The sequence below is a fragment of the Pan paniscus genome, chromosome 21, assembly GCF_029289425.2.
Source record: "Pan paniscus chromosome 21, NHGRI_mPanPan1-v2.0_pri, whole genome shotgun sequence".
In the NCBI taxonomy this organism is placed as follows: Eukaryota; Metazoa; Chordata; class Mammalia; order Primates; family Hominidae; genus Pan; species Pan paniscus.
The window spans coordinates 51,748,212-51,768,070 of NC_073270.2; the positions used below are offsets into that span (position 1 = coordinate 51,748,212).

At 53.3% G+C, this 19,859-nt stretch overlaps 2 protein-coding genes across 2 annotated transcripts in view; both read left to right on the plus strand.

The window, feature by feature from the left end:
- Positions 1 to 631: 631 nt before the first annotated feature.
- Positions 632 to 9,251, plus strand: MMP9 (matrix metallopeptidase 9). Its single transcript, XM_008951382.6, has 13 exons — positions 632 to 788; positions 1,583 to 1,815; positions 2,189 to 2,337; positions 2,628 to 2,756; positions 2,849 to 3,022; positions 3,280 to 3,453; positions 3,843 to 4,019; positions 4,133 to 4,288; positions 4,958 to 5,261; positions 5,382 to 5,521; positions 5,849 to 5,999; positions 6,096 to 6,199; positions 7,980 to 9,251. Exons 1-13 carry the CDS (start codon positions 651 to 653, stop codon positions 8,096 to 8,098), a joined length of 2,148 nt encoding a protein of 715 aa, XP_008949630.3. The 5' UTR covers positions 632 to 650; the 3' UTR covers positions 8,099 to 9,251.
- A 4,171-nt stretch (positions 9,252 to 13,422) lies between these two features.
- Positions 13,423 to 19,859, plus strand: part of SLC12A5 (solute carrier family 12 member 5) — a 38,380-nt gene continuing 31,943 nt past the window's right edge. The window contains exon 1 of the mRNA XM_003825998.6: positions 13,423 to 13,554. Coding sequence (XP_003826046.1) covers positions 13,434 to 13,554 — 121 coding nt within the window. The 5' untranslated portion in view covers positions 13,423 to 13,433. The remainder of the gene's footprint in view (positions 13,555 to 19,859) is intronic.

Here is a 19,859-nt window from a genome sequence, read left to right on the forward strand (position 1 = left end):
CAGCCTGCGGAAGACAGGGGGTTGCCCCAGTGGAATTCCCCAGCCCTGCCTAGCAGAGCCCATTCCTTCCGCCCCCAGATGAAGCAGGGAGAGGAAGCTGAGTCAAAGAAGGCTGTCAGGGAGGGAAAAAGAGGACAGAGCCTGGAGTGTGGGGAGGGGTTTGGGGAGGAGATCTGACCTGGGAGGGGGTGTTGCAAAAGGCCAAGGATGGGCCAGGGGGATCATTAGATTCAGAAAGAAGTCTCAGGGAGTCTTCCATCACTTTCCCTTGGCTGACCACTGGAGGCTTTCAGACCAAGGGATGGGGGATCCCTCCAGCTTCATCCCCCTCCCTCCCTTTCATACAGTTCCCACAAGCTCTGCAGTTTGCAAAACCCTACCCCTCCCCTGAGGGCCTGCGGTTTCCTGCGGGTCTGGGGTCTTGCCTGACTTGGCAGTGGAGACTGCGGGCAGTGGAGAGAGGAGGAGGTGGTGTAAGCCCTTTCTCATGCTGGTGCTGCCACACACACACACACACACACACACACACACACACACACACACCCTGACCCCTGAGTCAGCACTTGCCTGTCAAGGAGGGGTGGGGTCACAGGAGCGCCTCCTTAAAGCCCCCACAACAGCAGCTGCAGTCAGACACCTCTGCCCTCACCATGAGCCTCTGGCAGCCCCTGGTCCTGGTGCTCCTGGTGCTGGGCTGCTGCTTTGCTGCCCCCAGACAGCGCCAGTCCACCCTTGTGCTCTTCCCTGGAGACCTGAGAACCAATCTCACCGACAGGCAGCTGGCAGAGGTGGGCAAACACCTAGTCTAGAGTTGGGGAGGCCTGTCCGGGAGGGTGTTGAGTGTCCCAGAGAGGACGCAGGGCCTCAGAGGAGATGCTTTAGGGGTGTGTTGGTGGTGATGGGCATATCTGAAGAACAGAGGTGTCCAGGGTTAGGCAGTGGGGGGTCTTGTGGAGGCTTTGAGCAGTGATGGCCAGAAATGGGGCTTTCCTAGGTGGGAAATGGGAAATGGTTTGGGGTGGGGGAGGCATTGGAGGGTTCTGGGGTAAGCATAGGCTGGGAGTGAACAGGGGCAAACCTTATGCAGCTGTGGGGTAGAAATGGGCTAGAGGCATCCAGGGGTGAGAAGGAGCTGAGGATGTCTAAGGAGGGGAGATCCCTGGGTGGTCAGAAAGCACTGGTGTCTGGAAAGCATTTAATGCTTTATTAAATGCTAGTCCCTGCTGGGCATGACGGCTCACACTTGTAATCCCAGCACTTTGGGAGGCTGAGGTGGTAGGATCGCTCAAGCTCAGGAGTTTGAGCCCAGCCTAGGCAACATAGTAAGATCCTGTCTCTACAAAAAAATTAAAGAAATAGCCAGGCACAGTGATGTGCACCTGTAGTTCCAGCTATGCAGAAGGCTGAGATGGGAGGATCGCTTGAGTCTAGGAGGTCCAGGCTGCAGTAGGCTGATACCGTCTCTCCGAAAAAGAAAGAGAAAAAAGACTCCCTCCATGAGTGTCTGGAGGGAGTCCTTTGGCCCCAGCTGGGCAGAGAAAGGGTTCAGAGATCTGGCATGTGTGTGTCCCTTCATCCACAGGAATACCTGTACCGCTATGGTTACACTCGGGTGGCAGAGATGCGTGGAGAGTCGAAATCTCTGGGGCCTGCGCTGCTGCTTCTCCAGAAGCAACTGTCCCTGCCCGAGACCGGTGAGCTGGACAGCGCCACGCTGAAGGCCATGCGAACCCCACGGTGCGGGGTCCCAGACCTGGGCAAATTCCAAACCTTTGAGGGCGACCTCAAGTGGCACCACCACAACATCACCTATTGGTGAGCCGGGGCCGTGGGGGCAGCGGGGTGGGGCGGGGAGGCCGGGTCTGGCTCTTGGGCCAGCGGTGAACATGTCCTGTCTTGGACGCGTCCCTGGGTTTCACTATTTAATGTGTGGCCCCTGGGGAGTGTCCCCACCTCTGAGCCTCTGTTTTTCCTTCAGGGAAATGGCTCTTGCAATCCAAGTCCTCCTGCCAGGGCCATTGTGAGGGTCTAAGTAGACAAAAAAAAACAGTCTGGAAGCAATTTATAGATGAGAGCGTGGACGGTAGAGAGCATTGTGTATGCTGAAGTCTCTGCGATATGGGGTGTCCCTGCTGCCCCGCTCCAGCCTTTCACTTCTGACCTCCTTCCTCTGGCTCTTACGCTACAGGATCCAAAACTACTCGGAAGACTTGCCGCGGGCGGTGATTGACGACGCCTTTGCCCGCGCCTTCGCACTGTGGAGCGCGGTGACGCCGCTCACCTTCACTCGCGTGTACAGCCGGGACGCAGACATCGTCATCCAGTTTGGTGTCGCGGGTGAGAACGTGAGGAGGGAAAATCCAAGAGACCTGGGCGGGGTCAGGGAAGGGAGGACCACGGAGACCGTGGAGGCAGCAGTGGCCCCGGCTTCCTCTTGCCTGCCCGCGCTGCCCTGGCTTATACGGCCCCTCCTGCCAGACAGTGCACAGGGCCAGGGCGCCAGGCTGGGAGAGCTTCGCGCAGGCGGGATTTCAGCCCGCACTTATTTCGGAGCCCTTGCCTTGGGCAGCGCACAATCTGCGCAGCAGTACTCGGCTAACCCTCTTCCTCTCGACCTGTTTCTTCAGAGCACGGAGACGGGTATCCCTTCGACGGGAAGGACGGGCTCCTGGCACACGCCTTTCCTCCTGGCCCCGGCATTCAGGGAGACGCCCATTTCGACGATGACGAGTTGTGGTCCCTGGGCAAGGGCGTCGGTGAGATTCTGAGTCCTCCTGGCCCCTGATTCCCTTCATTCTCTCCCACTCATCACCCGCCGCCCTAACTCCGGTCCCCCCTCCTCCTGCAGTGGTTCCAACTCGGTTTGGAAACGCAGATGGCGCGGCCTGCCACTTCCCCTTCATCTTCGAGGGCCGCTCCTACTCTGCCTGCACCACCGACGGTCGCTCCGACGGCTTGCCCTGGTGCAGTACCACGGCCAACTACGACACCGACGACCGGTTTGGCTTCTGCCCCAGCGAGAGTGAGTGTGGGGGCTCGCCGAGGGCTGGGGGCGCCCACCACCCTTGACGGTCCTGGGTTCTAATTCCAGCTCTGCCACTAGTGCTGTGTGGCCTGCAATTCACCCTCCCGCACTCTGGGCCCAATTTTCTCATCTGAGAAATGATGAGAGATGGGATGAACTGCAGACCATCCATGGGTCAAAGAACAGGACACACTTGGGGGTTATAATGTGCTGTCTCCGCCTTCTCCCCCTTTCCCACATCCTCCTCGCCCCAGGACTTTACACCCAGGATGGCAATGCTGATGGGAAACCCTGCCAGTTTCCATTCATCTTCCAAGGCCAATCCTACTCCGCCTGCACCACGGACGGTCGCTCCGACGGCTACCGCTGGTGCGCCACCACCGCCAACTACGACCGGGACAAGCTCTTCGGCTTCTGCCCGACCCGAGGTACCTCCGCCCTGTCTACCAGGTTCAGCCCCGCCCTCTCATCATGTATTGGCCCCCAAAACGCGGCTCTTCCCTCCCATCAGTTTGTCTTTCCACTCTCATTGGTCCTCAGGACGACCGTGACTCCGCCCACCTACACCACATTTCCACCCCTATCCCTGACTTCCAATGGCCCCGCCCCAGCCACTAAGGTTCGGCCTTTTCTACCCAGCTGGCCGCCTCTTCCTTGGTCTGGTGTCCCAGGCACCGCCCACGGGTCTAGCCTCTTCTCAGGAGTGCTCTACAGCGCCCCCTAGGCCACCAAGATTGTTTAGCTCCCTGTCGGGTCGGCCCCTGACTCCTTATTGGACTCATCCATCTGGCTCATCCAAGGCCTTGGGTCTCTCCAGCTGACTCGACGGTGATGGGGGGCAACTCGGCGGGGGAGCTGTGCGTCTTCCCCTTCACTTTCCTGGGTAAGGAGTACTCGACCTGTACCAGCGAGGGCCGCGGAGATGGGCGCCTCTGGTGCGCTACCACCTCGAACTTTGACAGCGACAAGAAGTGGGGCTTCTGCCCGGACCAAGGTAGGCGTGGTCCCGAGGCTCCGGGGCTGGGGTTCCCGGCAGTGGTGGTGGTGGGGTGGCCAGGGCTGGGGGCTCGGCCCGGCGCTCACGTCTCAGGCTCCCTCTCCCTCCAGGATACAGTTTGTTCCTCGTGGCGGCGCATGAGTTCGGCCACGCTCTGGGCTTAGATCATTCCTCAGTGCCGGAGGCGCTCATGTACCCTATGTACCGCTTCACTGAGGGGCCCCCCTTGCATAAGGACGACGTGAATGGCATCCGGCACCTCTATGGTGAGGCAGGGGCAGGGATGGGAGGAGGAGGGGAAAGGGCGTGGCTGTGCCACAGTACCAAAGAATTGGGGGTTGGGGGTCGGGGGAGGAACGGGGCGTGCAGGAGAGGTGGGACCTCAACGTCTATCTGGAAGCAGAGCCTGGGCCCAGTCGCTGCCATGTCAGTGCTTAGAGGTGGTGATAAAGAGACTCTAGAGAGAGATAGGTGTGACTTCAAAAGCCAGTCTACGCTGGGCATGGTGGCTCACGCCTCTAATCCCAGGGCTTTGGGAGACCCAAGGCGGGAGGATTGCTTAAGCCCAGGAGTTCCAGACCAGCCTCGGCAACATAGCCAGACTCCCATCTCTACAAAAAATAAATGAGCAAGGCGTGAAGGCACATGTCTGTAGTCCTAGCTACTCTGGAGGCTGAGGCGGGAGGATCCCTTGAGCCCAGGAGTTCGAGGCTGTAGTGAGCTATGATTGCACCACTGCATTCCATCCTGGGCCATAGAGGATGTCGCTTAAAACGAAAAAGAAGAAGAAAGTCCTGTGGTTTGGGAAGGGAGGCTGAGTGAGGAGGGGCCTGTGTGCCAGAGGAGGCTTCACTGAGAGGCTTAGGGGAGCAGATGTTCTAGGGGTACAGAGGTATGCAGGAATAGGAAGAGTCTCACCCCGTGTCTCTTTTTAGGTCCTCGCCCTGAACCTGAGCCACGGCCTCCAACCACCACCACACCGCAGCCCACGGCTCCCCCGACGGTCTGCCCCACCGGACCCCCCACTGTCCGCCCCTCAGAGCGCCCCACAGCTGGCCCCACAGGTCCCCCCTCAGCTGGCCCCACAGGTCCCCCCTCAGCTGGCCCCACAGGTCCCCCCACTGCTGGCCCTTCTACGGCCACTACTGTGCCTTTGAGTCCGGTGGACGATGCCTGCAACGTGAACATCTTCGACGCCATCGCGGAGATTGGGAACCAGCTGTATTTGTTCAAGGATGGGTGAGGAGGCGGGGTTGTGTGGATGCGGGAGGGGGCTTTGCGGAGGGGCTGCCCATCCCTTCCCGCCCACTGGCCCTGTGTCCAAGGCTTAGAGCCCGTCCTTTCCCTCCTCTTTCTCAGGAAGTACTGGCGATTCTCTGAGGGCAGGGGGAGCCGGCCGCAGGGCCCCTTCCTTATCGCCGACAAGTGGCCCGCGCTGCCCCGCAAGCTGGACTCGGTCTTTGAGGAGCCGCTCTCCAAGAAGCTTTTCTTCTTCTCTGGTTAGTTACCTACTTTACCTCCCCCGCCCGGTCAATCCCCATCAGTCAAGGAGGCTCAAGAGACCATCGATAACCCACGAAACGTCTTGTGCGTTTTAGAAAAATACGCCCCCTGGCGGACGCAGTTTAGCAAACGTAGGGGCGGCTGAGTTTCTGCCCCCTCCTCTCCACGCCCTCGCGTCGCTCTACCCAGCGCCTCTGCCCCTGGGTTGCAGGGACTGCGGGCACGCGGGCTAGGAAAGGCCTCGCCGGAATCTCCCTCCTCGCGTTCTAGGAGTACGTGCTCCCTCCGCGCCCCCAAACCGACGTGACCCTCCTCCCCTGCAGGGCGCCAGGTGTGGGTGTACACAGGCGCGTCGGTGCTGGGCCCGAGGCGTTTGGACAAGCTGGGCCTGGGCGCCGACGTGGCCCAGGTGACCGGGGCCCTCCGGAGTGGCAGGGGGAAGATGCTGCTGTTCAGCGGGCGGCGCCTCTGGAGGTGAGCGCCGCCGCGGCCGCCGGCAGGGGGAGCCCGGGCGCCGTCGGTCCGCCCGCTAGCCGGCTCAGCACCTGTCTCCTCCGCGCCTGCCCGCAGGTTCGACGTGAAGGCGCAGATGGTGGATCCCCGGAGCGCCAGCGAGGTGGACCGGATGTTCCCCGGGGTGCCTTTGGACACGCACGACGTCTTCCAGTACCGAGGTGAGGGCTGAGGAGGGTCCCTTCGTGAGACACCACACTAAGCTCCTCTTAGTGAGTGGTCAAATTCTGAGCGAGGAAGAAAAAGCCCTTGGAAATGGAAACAAATGCCCCAGCACAGACAAGATCCCAGCAGAGGCAGAGGCCTTCTCCAGGTCATTTAGGAAGTCAGGGATGCAACCAAGACCAGGACCCAGATTTCCTGCCTCCCCAGCTGGAAGCTCTTTCTCCTTCAGTACAGGACGGCAGGTGGTTTGTATGGAAGCTCAGTTATTAGACAACAGTCATCAAGTGCCGATAATGTGCCAGGCACTGTGCTACAGGGAGAGATAAGACAATTCACAGCTCTGTGACTTTGGGCAAGTCACTGCTTCTCTACTCTTCGAGCCTCAGTTTCCCCATCTGTAATATGGGGACTATAGCTGGAATTACACTTGACTTCCCTTTCTTACCACTCACATCCAAACAGTTGACAAGGTGAACAAGATTTTCTGCCACCAAAATCTTTTTCGAGTCTCTCATTTTTTTTGCCATCTTCTTTATAAACACCCCAGCCCAAACCATACTGGCTGTCCAGGACCTTTAACAAATTCCATGAGATTAGGGAGGGGGTAGGAGTGGAGGGCAATGGCCTTGGGAGTGACCCCAGATGAATTCCAAGGTCAAAGAAATTAAGAGGATCTGACACTCCACCCCCGTGTTCTCATCTCTTCCCACTCCTCCTGTTATTTACTCTGCTCCACCCACACTGGCTGCTCTTTGAACAGATCAAGGTCATTCCTAGCTTACAGCCTTTGTGCCAGTTGTTCCCTCTGTCTGGAAAGCTTCCCCTCCAGATTGTCACTGGGCCATCCCACTGTCTTCCTTCAGGTTTCAGTGCTAAGGCCATTGCTTCAATGAGGCCTTCTCTGATGCTTATTATCTATTTACTTGTTTTTATTTTCTCCATAGCTTTCTATATTTTCTTTTTTTTTCTTTTTTCTTTTTTTTTTTTTTTTGAGATGGAGTCTTGCTCTGTCGCCCAGGCTGGAGGAGTGCAGTGGCACGATCTCAGCTCACTGCAACCTCCGCCTCTCGGGTTCAAGCGATTCTCCTGCCTCAGCCTCCCAAGTAGCTGGGATTACAGGTGCCTGCCACCACGCTTGGCTAATTTTTTGTATTTTTTAGTAGAGACGGGGTTTCACCATCTTGGCCAGGCTGGTCTTGAACTCCTGACCTCGTGATCCACCTGCCTCAGCCTCCCAAAGTGCTGGGATTACAGGCATGAGCCACCGCACCCAGCCGCTTTCTATATTTTCAAAACCAATCTCATTTATTTATGTGTTTGCTTAATTGTCTCTTGCCTCACTAGAGTGTAAGCACCAAGATAATTGAGATCATGCCTGCATTTTTTTCTGCTTATCCCCAGTATCTTGAACAAAGCACATAGTAGGTGCTCAATAAATGATGAATGAACAGATTTGTTCAATGAATGAGCATTGAATGAATTGTTCTGAGCATTAAGATAGTTGGTCTATTCATTTGTTAGTTCATTCACAAAATGTGTATGGTGTACCTACTGTGTGCTAGGCTCTGTGGCAGTGCTTTGGGCACTGAGGTCTGTGCCTTCCAGCATCTCACAGAACCTCACAGCATCTCACAGGTGGGGGGGATGGAGGTGATATGTGAAAACCTTAGAAAGTTCTAGAAATGGCAGAAGAGATGGTTGTCAAGATCTTGTTCCTATTTCTGTATATGTGGGAGAATTAGAATCACTCCTCTTATGCCTGCCTGTCTCCTGCAGAGAAAGCCTATTTCTGCCAGGACCGCTTCTACTGGCGCGTGAGTTCCCGGAATGAGTTGAACCAGGTGGACCAAGTGGGCTACGTGACCTATGACATCCTGCAGTGCCCTGAGGACTAGGGCTCCCGTCCTGCTTTGGCAGTGCCATGTAAATCCCCACTGGGACCAACCCTGGGGAAGGAGCCAGTTTGCCGGATACAAACTGGTATTCTGTTCTGGAGGAAAGGGAGGAGTGGAGGTGGGCTGGGCCCTCTCTTCTCACCTTCGTTTTTTGTTGGAGTGTTTCTAATAAACTTGGATTCTCTAACCTTTAGAAGCAGACTTTATTTATATATGTATGCACGTATGTATGCATGTATGTATTTAACTGATAGAGTGCAAAAAAAAAAAAAAAAAAAAGGAAAAACAAATAACTGATAGAGTGCTTTCTACGTGCCAGAAAGTGTTCTAGGCCAGGCACGGTAGCTCACTCCTAGCACTTTGGGAGGCCGAGGCAGGTGGATCACGAGGTCAGGAGATTGAGACTACCCTGGCTAACACGGTGAAACCCTGTCTCTACTAAAAAAAAATAGAAAAAATTAGCCGGGCGTGGTGGCGGGCGCCTGTAGTCCCAGCTACTTGGGAGGCTAAGGCAGGAGAATGGCTTGAACCTGGGAGGTGGAGCTTGCAGTGAGCCGAGATCACGCCACTGCACTCCAGCCTGGGTGACTGAGCAAGACTCCGTCTCAAAAAAAAAAAAATAGTGTTCTAGGCACTTTGTAAATGTTAACATATTCAATCATTCCTGTTAGGAAAGTATGATGTGATTATTTCTATTTTACAGTCAAGGAAATGATCAACCTGTTTATTCATTCATTAAACATTTATTGAGCCCCTACATGGAGCCAGGCCCTGTACTGGGCAATGGGGATAGAGAAATGAGTTAGACTTTAGAATGCATAAGATTCCCCTTGGAACTTGCTTAAAATGCAACTCCAGGCTCCACCTCCAGAGAGTCTGACCTATTTACAAGGGTGATTCTATGGCTGGTGGCGGTGGGATCACACTTGGGGAGTGTGCAGTGCATGATCTTTTATTCTACAATAATGGTGTGTGTGTGTGCACATGTGTGTGTGTCTGTGTTGTGGTTGAGGTCCAGGAACGTTTCTCAGTCAAGATGACATCTGAACCGGAACTGAATCAGAAAGGATGAACGAGCTTCTTCCTGTGCAAGGGACAATCTTCTTACAGGGTAATTTACCAAGAACCACTAAACCTAAAAATGTAACTATTTTCTGACCCTCACATGTGTGCACAAGACAACACATAGAAGGATGTTGATTGCAGCATTGTTTGTTAGTGAAAAACTGGCAATAACCTAGCTGCCCAGGAGTAAGTCAGTGGATAAATAAAATATGGATCATATACCTGACGTTAGTAGCTACCCACGGTATAGCACTATGTGCCAGGCACTGTTCTATGTGCATTTTGTGTGATAAAACAACCAGAGGAGATAGGTACTCCTATTACTTTGTATGTACTATTATTACTGCCATCACCAATCCCTTGTTTTACAGATAAGGAAACTAAGGCACAGAGAGTTATACAACTCACCCAAAGTCTCATAGCTAGTGAGTGATAAGAGTGGGATTTGAATGTGGGTTCTTGGTACAAGTGCACGAAGAGAAAAAGAAGAGAAAAAGCAGTGGGTGTCTGGAGAACTTCAAATGGCTCAGAACTCCAGCATGGGGTAGTAGCAGGTGGCTAAGAGGGAATGGAGAGGATTCCAGAATGGTTAAGATAGCAGTGCTAGTTTGGGCTAGATGAGAGAAGTCCTGAATGCCAAGCTGAATATGAATTTGACCTTACAGGTTAGCAAAGGGACTTGACTGAAAGATTGGGGCCCGTGAGTGGAGATGATGGGTTTGATCAGGGCCCACGTGGGAATTTAAGTAGGAGTCCAGAAAACTGCCCTCCTGAGCTTCCTCTTTCATCTGTTTCTTGCTCAAATGACCCACTCCCACTTGGCGTACAAACATTCCCCGCCATGGATTGTTTACAATCTGTCTTAACCCCTGCCTCCCACTAGATACTAGTCTATTTCTCTACCTTCCTATCCCTATTCACAATAAAACTTCCCAAAAGCATGGTCTCTACTCACTGTCTCCACTTCCTCAATTCCCATTCTCTCCTCAGCCATTTCCAGCCTGGCTCCCACCCCACTACACCACCAAAGTCACCCTCTTCAAAGCCATTTATGACCTTCTTGTAGCCAGATGTGACAGGAGCTCCTCTCTGCTCATCCCACACCAACTCTCCCCACATTGACATAGTGGATCCTGCCCTTCTTCCTGAAACTCTCGGCCTCTGGAACCTTACTTCTGGGTCTCCTCCTACCTCACTGGGTGGATTTTCCTCTTCTGGTGACAGAGGCACCCTTGTGCTCAATCGTGGGAATCCTCTGCTCTGTGTATACTCATTCCCTGTGATGTCTGGTAGCCCACAGCCTTAAATAGCATCTCTCTGCTAAAGACCGTGAAATTTATGTTTCCTACCGTAACCTCCTCTCCCCTGCCCCGAGCTCCAGACTCATGTTCAACTGCCTACTCTACATGGCTCCTTAGCTGGCAAACAGACCTCTCAACCTAACGGGTCCAAACTGACTCCTGGGTTTCACCTTCCAAACGTGCTCCTCTGTTGTTACCACTTTAATAAGAGACAGCATCATCCACCCTCAATCAAACTGAACACCTAATCAGTCCTAAAATCTAGTAATCAGTTATTTAAACTTCTTTTCTAGTACTGGGTTTCTCAGCCTCTACACTATTGACATTTTGGGCTGGATACTTTGTTGTGGGGGATTGTCTTACACTGTACATCTACACTGTACCTTCTAGCATGTTTGGTGTCTTCCTCTAGGAGGTGACAGGATCCACGGCCAGATGCCAGGCCCATTCAGGGTCAGCCCTCTCTGCTAAGGAAGGCCCCAGTGTGGGGATGGGGTGCAGCAGGGTAATGTTGAACTGTGACTCATGGCCAGGCAGCCCTGGTACAAACCTAGAGGGCCCAAGAGGCCTTTAGCCCCTAGATGCTGGTACTAGCCCCTGCTCCAGTTGTGATAACCAAAAATGTCTCTGAATATTGCCAAACATTCCCTGGTGGTCAACATTGCTCCCAGTTGAGAACCATTGCCATAATATAATAAATATACAAATGTATCTATCATAAGTGTACATTTGAAGACATTTTCACAAATGGAACACAAGTGTGTAACCAGCACCAGGTCAAGAAACAAGAGGCTGGGCATGGTGGCTCATGCCTATAATCCCAGCACTTTGGAAGGCCAAGGCGGGTGGATCATCTGAGATCAGGAGTTCAAAACCAGCCTGGCCAACATGGTGAATAACTCTCTCCACTAAAAATACAAAAATTAGCTGGGCACGGTCATGGGCACCTTGTAATCCCAGCTACTTGGGAGGCTGAGGTAGGAGAATTGCTTGAACTGGGAGGTGGAGGTTGCAGTGAGCCAAGATCATGACACTGTACTCCAGCCTGGGCGACAGAGTGAGATTCTGTCTCAAGAGACAAAAAAAAAAAAAAAAAAAGAAACAAAACATTATCAGCACCCTAGAAGCCTGCTTGCAATCACTACCTCTTCTCCCCAAGGGGTACCACTATCATTACTTTTTTTTTCTGTCGCCCAGGCTGGAGTGCAGTGGCATGATCTCTGCTCACAGCAACCTCCGCCTCCCAGGTTCAAGCAATTCTCTGCCTCAGTCTCCCAAATACCTAGGATTACAGGCACCCACCACTACACATGGTTAATTTTTGTATTTTTAGTAGAGATGGGGTTTCACCATCTTGGCCAGGCTGGTCTTGAACTCGTGACCTCATGATCCACCAGCCTTGGCCTCCCAAAGTGCTGGGATTACAGGTGTGAGCCACTGCGCCCAGTGCCACTATCATTACTTCTAACAGCTTAGATAGACTTTGACTATTTTTTACTGTATTTAAATAGTGTTATAGGGTATGTATTCTTTTGTGTCTGGACTCTTTTTTATCAAGGTTCTATTTGTGAGATTCATCCATATTGTTCTGAGAATTGTAGATGGTATTCCATTGTGTGAAGGTACTACGACTTATTTCTCTATTTTACTGTTGACAAGCATTTGGTAGATTCCAATTTGGGGCTATTATGAACAATGCCCCTATGAACATTCATGGTAAATGTCTTTTGGTGATCACAAGTAGTCATTTCTTTCGGGTATATACCTAGGAGAAAAACTGCTGGGTTGAAGGATATGTGTATGTTCACCTTCAGTAGATGTTTCCAAATAGTTTCCCAAAGTAGTTTTTGCCTAACTACACTCCCACCAGCAGTGTGTGAATTGCCAGGATTTCTCCTTGACTTCACTCTTATGGTCACATGTCACATCCGATCCATCAGTGGGTCCTGATGGTTTCACTTTCAAAACCTAACTGGAATCAGACAACTGCCACCACTCTAGTCTGGCTGTCATCACCCCCCAGCTTGGGGTCTGCAGGAGCCTCCTAATTAGATTTCCAGCTTCTACTCTTGCCATTCTTTAGTTGAACCTTCGCCCAGCAGCCAGAATGATCCTGTTAAATTATAAATTGGATCACATCATTCCCCTGCTCAAAAAATCCAGGCTCCTCCCCAAAGCCTTCAGAAGACCACATGATCTGCCCTTCTCTCCTCCCTCATCTCCAGTCACTCTCTTCTCCACTCACTCTCTTCCAGACACAATGGCCTTGCTGTTTCTTGGACAGTCGGGACTCCTTCTCACTCCAAGGCTCTGCATTTGCTGTTTCTTCTTCTAGAGAACTCTTCCCCCTAGATCTTTGCATAGCTGGCCCTTCTCATCAGTGAGGTCTCAGCTCAAATACCACATCTTCTAGGAGGCCTTCTCAGGCCACCCCTAAAGTAGTCCTCCCTCTTACCCATTATCCCATGGCCCTAGTTTTAAACATACACCCAATCTCAAATGATCTCATCTATGCATTTGCTCACTTATAATCTTTTTCTCCTTATTAGAATTTAAGCCACTTGAGGGCAAGAAGCCAGTTGATCTCATCCACCGACGTATCCCTCGCACCATTGACCGAAACACAGGAGCGCTATCGACATGTGCCGAATGAATGAATGAATGAATGAGCCCCAGGTGTTTAGGAGACCCTAACAGAGGTGCCCCCGTTGTAGGGACGACTCTCACCTGCAGATGGCCTCCTCAGGCCCTTCGGGTGGCATTGGGGAGCCCAGGGCCTCCCAGCGAAGTGGCCAGATTCAGGAACCCTTCGCACAGCGGGCACTAGGACCCTGCGCGGCGCCGCGTCTCGCGGGGGGCGGGCGGGCGGAGGGGGTTGGGGGATCCGCTCTTTCTCCCTCCTAGAGCCTGGTTGCAGCCACTTGTGCGATCCCGGCCCTTGCCGCGGCCGCCTGGCTCCTTTCCGCGCCATGAGCCGCAGGTTCACGGTCACCTCGCTGCCCCCCGCAGGGCCCGCCAGAAGCCCTGACCCAGAGTCCCGCCGGCATTCGGTCGCAGACCCCCGCCACCTCCCGGGGGAAGACGTCAAAGGTAGAGGCCGCAGGGGGCGGGGCCTGCCAGGGCCGGGCGGGACGAGGGGGAGGGGCCGGGGCGGACCGTCTGTTGAAGGGGGCAGGGCCAAGACCGGGGGCGGGGAGGGGTCCCAGCCCTAGGCCTGAGAGGGGAATAGAGCCAGGACTAGGAAACCAAGGGGCCGGGGCCGCGTAACGCAAAGTGTGGAGGGGGAGGGGCCAAACGCGAGGTGGGCGTGGCCACAAGGGAAAGGGGTGGGGCCAGGGAAGGGGTTTGGACGGAGGCGAAGGGGGCGGGTCTGGTGATGGAAGGGCCGGGGTCAAGGTGGAGAGTAGGCCGTAGGGCACTAAAGGGGCGGGGACATCTCGAGTAGGGAGCGGGACCAGAGTGAGGAGGTGGAACTAGGGAAAAAGGGGGCTGTGTGTTGAAGGGGGATGGTCAGGAGCCCCTAAAGGGGAGGCGGCGGGACTAGGTTGGTTCAGGAAAGGGCGGGACCAGTAGGGAATGAGTTGGGCCAGGAGGATGGGAGTGGGGCCTGGGAGGGGGGTGGGGTCGAGGGCGGGAGGAAAACTGAGTCAGGTTTGCCGAGGCAGGTGCCAGGTCAGCGGGTCCTCGGTGCCTGGCGGATCCTCCAATCCTCTAGCTCCCTGGAGGCTTAGCGGACAGCGACTGGGGATCCCGGGAAGGAGACGGGAGGCAGGGAAGTTAGTATGGATCCTGGGCAGCGAGATTCAGGGAGGATGCCGTAGGGTCGCTGATCCCGACTCTTGGGGACCCACTTAGCTCCTTGTCTGCTCGAGCTCCGTAAGGGTTGGGAGGAGCCAGCTCAGGTGGGGTTGGGGGCGTCTTCCTCGCGGGCCCTGTGCAGGGTCTTGTAATGGAAGTTACACGCAGGGCACAGAGTATAGGGGAGGGGAAAGATCCTTCTGGCCTTCGGTGGAGAAGTAGCATCCTGGGTGCGTGCACAGTCTCCCCTCAGGGGGCACTCATCAGGGGTCCTCTCCCTGGCTCTGAGGCCCTCGGGTCTGGAAGGAACAAGGCGAATCGGCTTGTAGTGGCCCCAGCGAGGGGAGGAGGAGGAGGAAGAGGAGGAAGAGGAGGAGGAGGAGGAGGAGGAGGAGGAGGAGGAGGAGGAGGAGGAGGAGGAGGAGGAGGAGGAGGAGGAGGAGGAGAAGCCTCCCCAGACCGCCAGGGGTCGCTGCCGAGCCGCAGGTGAGCTCGCCCCGAAGCAAACCCAAGCGCCGAACCCCCTAGAGTAACCCTTAGGGGGTTATCTGGCGGACCTCCTCATTGTACAGATGACCAAATTGAGGCCTGGAATTCCGAATGGCCCCAGTCCCGGGAACCGAACGCCTCCTGGTTGTGGCCACTTGGATTTCTTGGGCTCCTTCCACTCTTCATCTTTCTCATAATCTCTTTTCTCATTTTCATGAATGACCTTACCAGCCTCCCAGATTTGAAAGTCAGAAATTCTGGAGCCATTCTCAACCCTTCCTTTTTTCTTTCCAGCAAATCCAACTGATCCCCACGTCTTGGCCATTCACCTCTGAAACTTATCCTGAATCTGGCAGCATCGGTCCCCCCTCTGTCATCATCGCCCTGCTCCGAGCCTCACATGGCCACGACCACATCCTCTCCACTGGCCTCCCTGCCTCCAGTCCTGCCCTAGCCCTCCTCCACAGAAGCCCCCCATCACTTGCAAAATAAAGGCCAAAGCCTTAAGTCTGTCATTCTCTTTCCTCATTTGCTTCTGGTGTTCTTGTCCACATTCATTCTCCCACCTCCATCAGCCAGGAAAACTCCTATTCGTTCTGTAAGTTATAGCTCATTTAACCTTTTCCAAAAACCTTTTCAGTTTCCTCTTCGGCCCACCCACTGCACCCTTAGTGCACACGTCCCGGTGGATGGCAGTCGTTTTCTTTACTTATGGGTATCCTCCATTGGAACATCTCAAGGACAGGGACCATCTCCTTTATCTTTGTGTTCTGAGTTCCAGACCCAGAGCCTGGCACTTAGTAGGTGTGTAATGCTCTAAGATGAGAGGAGGGTGGCTGTGGGATCCTGCTTCTCTACCCTTGCCTTCTCTTCTCTCGCTTCTCATCCCCTGGCTTAGGAATAAGACGGCCCTCTCTTATGTCCCAAGGTGATTGCTGTTTTCCCATTCACACTCTCAGATGCCGGTACTCACACTACTTCGCTGGGGTCGAAGTGAAACACAGCCCCCAAACTTTGGGTGTGCAGGTGTGTATGAGCCTGGAATGCTGTGTGCTGTGGCAGAGGCTGTGTGTGTGTGTGTGTGTGTCTTGTGGGAGGAGCATCCCCCATTATTTTTGATGACCTGTGGGGTGGTCAGTGACTCACTCAGTGCTTCTGTGTGTCACTATATTGCCAGCACGTTGAAGGGTGTGCTGATGTGTACATTTCTGTGTCTATCTGAGGGGTGGGTACCTGTGTGCAGGAGTGTATTGGAAGTTCCATCTGGACAATGATTTGGGTGACTTTTAACCTTTTAAGCCTGAAACAGTCTCAAGCACCTCCTCTCTGGCAGATCACTGTATGGGGAAGTAGACAAGGGCTACTTAGGGGAACCCAGCATCTGGTGGTATCTTTCCCATAGCTGTTCTTGTGTCAGCCCTCTAGCCCCTGATAGATTCTCTTTCCACCTCTTGTCCTCACCCAAAGGGAGGGATAGCAGCATGTCTAAGATTGGGAAAGGTTGGGGGAGATGGCGTGGGTGTGTATTATCTTTTACTCTAGGCCAAATGAGTGGGGTTTGCCACTTGAGGGGCTTTCTGCTGCCAGAGGATGAACCATAGGTGAGAACATGACTTACAGGGAGTTAAAGAAGCAAGGCAAGGCCAAGCCTCAAATCTGCCACTAACCCTGGATTGCGGGCCACACACCTCACTTGCTTCACCTGTGTCATGGGAGATTGATGGTGACTTGGATGAACAGAAGTAGACCTGGTGACAGTTGTTACAACTCTGAGATGCTCCCCTATTCCTTTATCTGATCCTCTACTGTGCCTCCATTTCTCAGGCAGGAGTCAGGGCCCTGAAAAGAGCCCTGGGCCTGGTAGGACTAACAGGAGTTGGGATGTGTCCCCATGGAGGGAGAGGGAGCTAACTTATGCTGGGAGGATGGAGCAAGACCACAATATAGCCCATCTGTGTTCTAGCTCAGGCTCTGTGGTGTGACCTTGGGCACACTTCTTCCCCTCTCTGGGCCTTAATATACCCATCTGTAGTATAAAGGAGTTGAACAGGAAGCTATCTAAGGGTCCTTCTAACCATAAAAATGCTAAGATTTTGGATGATTTGGAAGGATGAAGCTGTCTGCCTTCTCTAGACACAAACCTCATGTTTCAGTCTCTCCATCTGTAAATTGGGAAGAATAATGCTGTTATTGGTATATATGTTGGATCTGGAGATCTCCAGTCATCTCATCCCCAAGCCAGAACTCAGAACCTCACTGCCCGGTACCTCAGCCCAAGGTGAGCCCTAGGAATCTCCATGGCAACAAACTGGTTATGAACGGGGCTGCAGTTGCCATGGTGACAGGCTGCTCTCTCTTTCTCTCTCATCCCCCTCCTCTCCCCTCCCGTTTTCTCAATGAACCAGAGCGATCTTTAGGCCTCAGTTCTCCAGGTGGGGTGGGGATCGGGGGGTGAGTGCAGTGAGAAAGGGGTCCGGATTGGGAAAGAGGGAAGATGGACTGAGTCTGCAGAGGAATGAGGGGCTGTTGGGGTGCTGTTGCTATGGTGATGGGGCTGCAGCCTGTTAATTAAACCCCCGGTTGCCACGGAGACAGTGGTGGTTGACGTGCTCCGCAGTGAGCCCTGTGTGTGTGGGGTGTGCTTTGCGCTGGACTCATCAATTCACTGCTACGGTTTTGGGTCCGAGGATGGGGCATGTGGGTGGGGAAGAAGAAGAGTGAAGGAGGGCATTCAGGACCCTGGGCCCATAAGGCCACAGCCAGTGGTGGGTGGGTTAGGTTGTGGGGGTAATGCAGTGGAGATGCGGAGGGAGAGGGATTGAGCCATAAGGAGGAATGCTATGCCTGCCTCCTGTGAAAAGAGGACCCAGTCCGGTGGCTCTAGCTTCCTCCAAACAGCCCCTTGTCCTGGTTCAGTGGATGGAGTCCCGAACAGGAGGTCAAGGGGCTGGGTTCTAGTCCCTAGTCTGTTACAAGTTCACCCCATGAAGAAAATATGAACCTTTCCATTTTCAGACTCCAATTTCACAATAAGTGGAGAGTGGAAAATAATTTATAATATCTCTTCCAGTTCCCAAATCCTGACACTCAGGAGGCAGCTTCTCTGAGCTTTTTTCTCTCTGAGACATATGGTGGGAGGGGGTATGAGTTTGAGAGACTCAGAGTTTAGAAATAGGACCCTCCCTAGCTCTGCATCTTGTGCTGCTTTAGTGAGAGGGTTTCCCTGGCCCCAGATCTCCCCAGGGTTCTTGGTGTGGAGGGGATGCTGTGCTGGCAGCCAGGTTCCTGGGGCTCTGAGCTGTGGGTCACTTTTTACTGGCCAGTGCCAGGCTGGCAGTGTAGTGGGTGCCTGCCATGTGTTTTCTCTAAACCTCACCACAGAGAGTTGGCTGGAGGCCAGAATAGGGCACAGTCTTCCTGAGAGGTGAGGGGTGTCAGTGGAGGGGCTGGGGCCCCCCCTTGGGACTGTCTGCTCACTTGGTCGGGGCTCCTTAGGAAGGGATATGTGGCTTTGGTCTGAGATTAATAGAGCACTAAGAGTTTTCAGAGCAGGAAGAAGTGCCATGGATTATACGACCTAACTCATTTTTACAGACGGGATACTGAGGCCCACAGAGAGGAACCTGATTTTGCCCAGAGATACACAGAGAATTTGGGGGCAGAGGATACGACAGAACCACTATCTCCTGAATCTCAGATGGCTCTTGAGATGGGAACTCTAGTGAAGGTGGACAGATGGGTTCCCCAGGGAAAGAGGAATCACTCCTGCCTTCACCCGTACTCCCTAGAATCTAGGTTTCCCCATGCATGGGCTTAGTCTCTGAGTGGCCAAAGCTGGACCACAAATGAAGGAAAATAACCCCAGGGGAACATGCCAGACCTGGGATTACTGAAAAACCTTAGCATCTCCTTCATTCTACAGCACTTCTCTGACAAACATGCTACACGTGTTTTACTGTTATGCATCTCTGCAGAGTAGTAGAACACAGTGCTGCTGCTGCTGCTAGTGCTGTGTGTGTGTGTGTGTGTGTGTAGAGTGGAGTGGCATGCTTAAAAATTTTTGAACACTGGCTTCTTTTAACCTCTGTCACTAATTCAAACTCATCTCACCCTTTTGGTGGTTTTTTTCTCTGGGAGAGCCAAGAATACCAGTGCCCACAACTTGTCTGAATAGCTAACTCTCCACCCTGAAGGGTCCTTTGGGTATCCAAAAAACCAAGTGGCAGCGATACTTGATTGGTAGGTCCCTCAGAGGCACTTTTGAGTCAGCTGCTGAAAACTCCACGGTTGACCCAATCTGAAGCCACTGACAAATTGTATTAATACGAGTAAAGCTGAGCCCTGGATCCTGTCCATGGTCCTGAAAAAAGTGCTGTCCTATACCCCGGTCTCCAGGGATATGAATGGCTCTTTAGGATTTTTGCAGGTTTTCTGGAGGCTTCCCCTTCAGTTGCAAGCCAAGAGTCCATTCTAGCCCTGCACCTCTGAAGCCTGAGCACAAGAAAAGGAAGAAAGCACATCTCAGATGTAGTGCCTGTTTGTTTGTTTGTTTGTTTTTCAGGAGCTAATAATCAGAGGCTGCTGAGGGGCATGGATATGACTGCATCCTTGTCTCTTCTATGGAGGCAAGACCACTTTTATAAGTTCTATCAATGAAGAGAGTCCTAAACTGGAGTAAAGCAAACTGGATGCTAGACCAAATTCTGCCATCCACCGGCATTATGTCCACAGGCAGTCATTTTCCCTCTATGGGCCTTAGTTTTTTCATTTGTGAAATGAAAGCTGTGTGTAAGATACAATGACTGATCTTTTCCCAACCGAAGAACTTTTCTGGAACTTAGAGAGCCAGGGAGAGAGCTAGTACCAGTGTGAAGATTGTTTACCCCGATCTGCTCCTACCCTCAGATGTTTAGATCTTCTAGAGACTCAAAGCTTTCAAACCTCTGATGCCACTTCCTGAGATGTCTGCACCACTGGCTCAAACCTGGACTCTAGGGGCTCTGAGGGGTCCCAGGATGATCAAGCTTCTGGGGGATTGGCCTAAGGGAAGAGGGGAGGAGGACAGAGAGCATGTTGGCTCTGGAAGCCTCAGAAAGCAATCCTGGATT

Bases quoted from the DNA above. Each gene is read 5' to 3' on its own strand.
- MMP9 (XM_008951382.6), top strand. From the start codon at position 651: ATGAGCCTCTGGCAGCCCCTGGTCCTGGTGCTCCTGGTGCTGGGCTGC. The intron at 2,338-2,627 runs GTGAGAACGTGA...CTGTTTCTTCAG, and splicing joins CATCCAGTTTGGTGTCGCGG to AGCACGGAGACGGGTATCCC. The intron at 5,522-5,848 runs GTTAGTTACCTA...CCTCCCCTGCAG, and splicing joins GAAGCTTTTCTTCTTCTCTG to GGCGCCAGGTGTGGGTGTAC.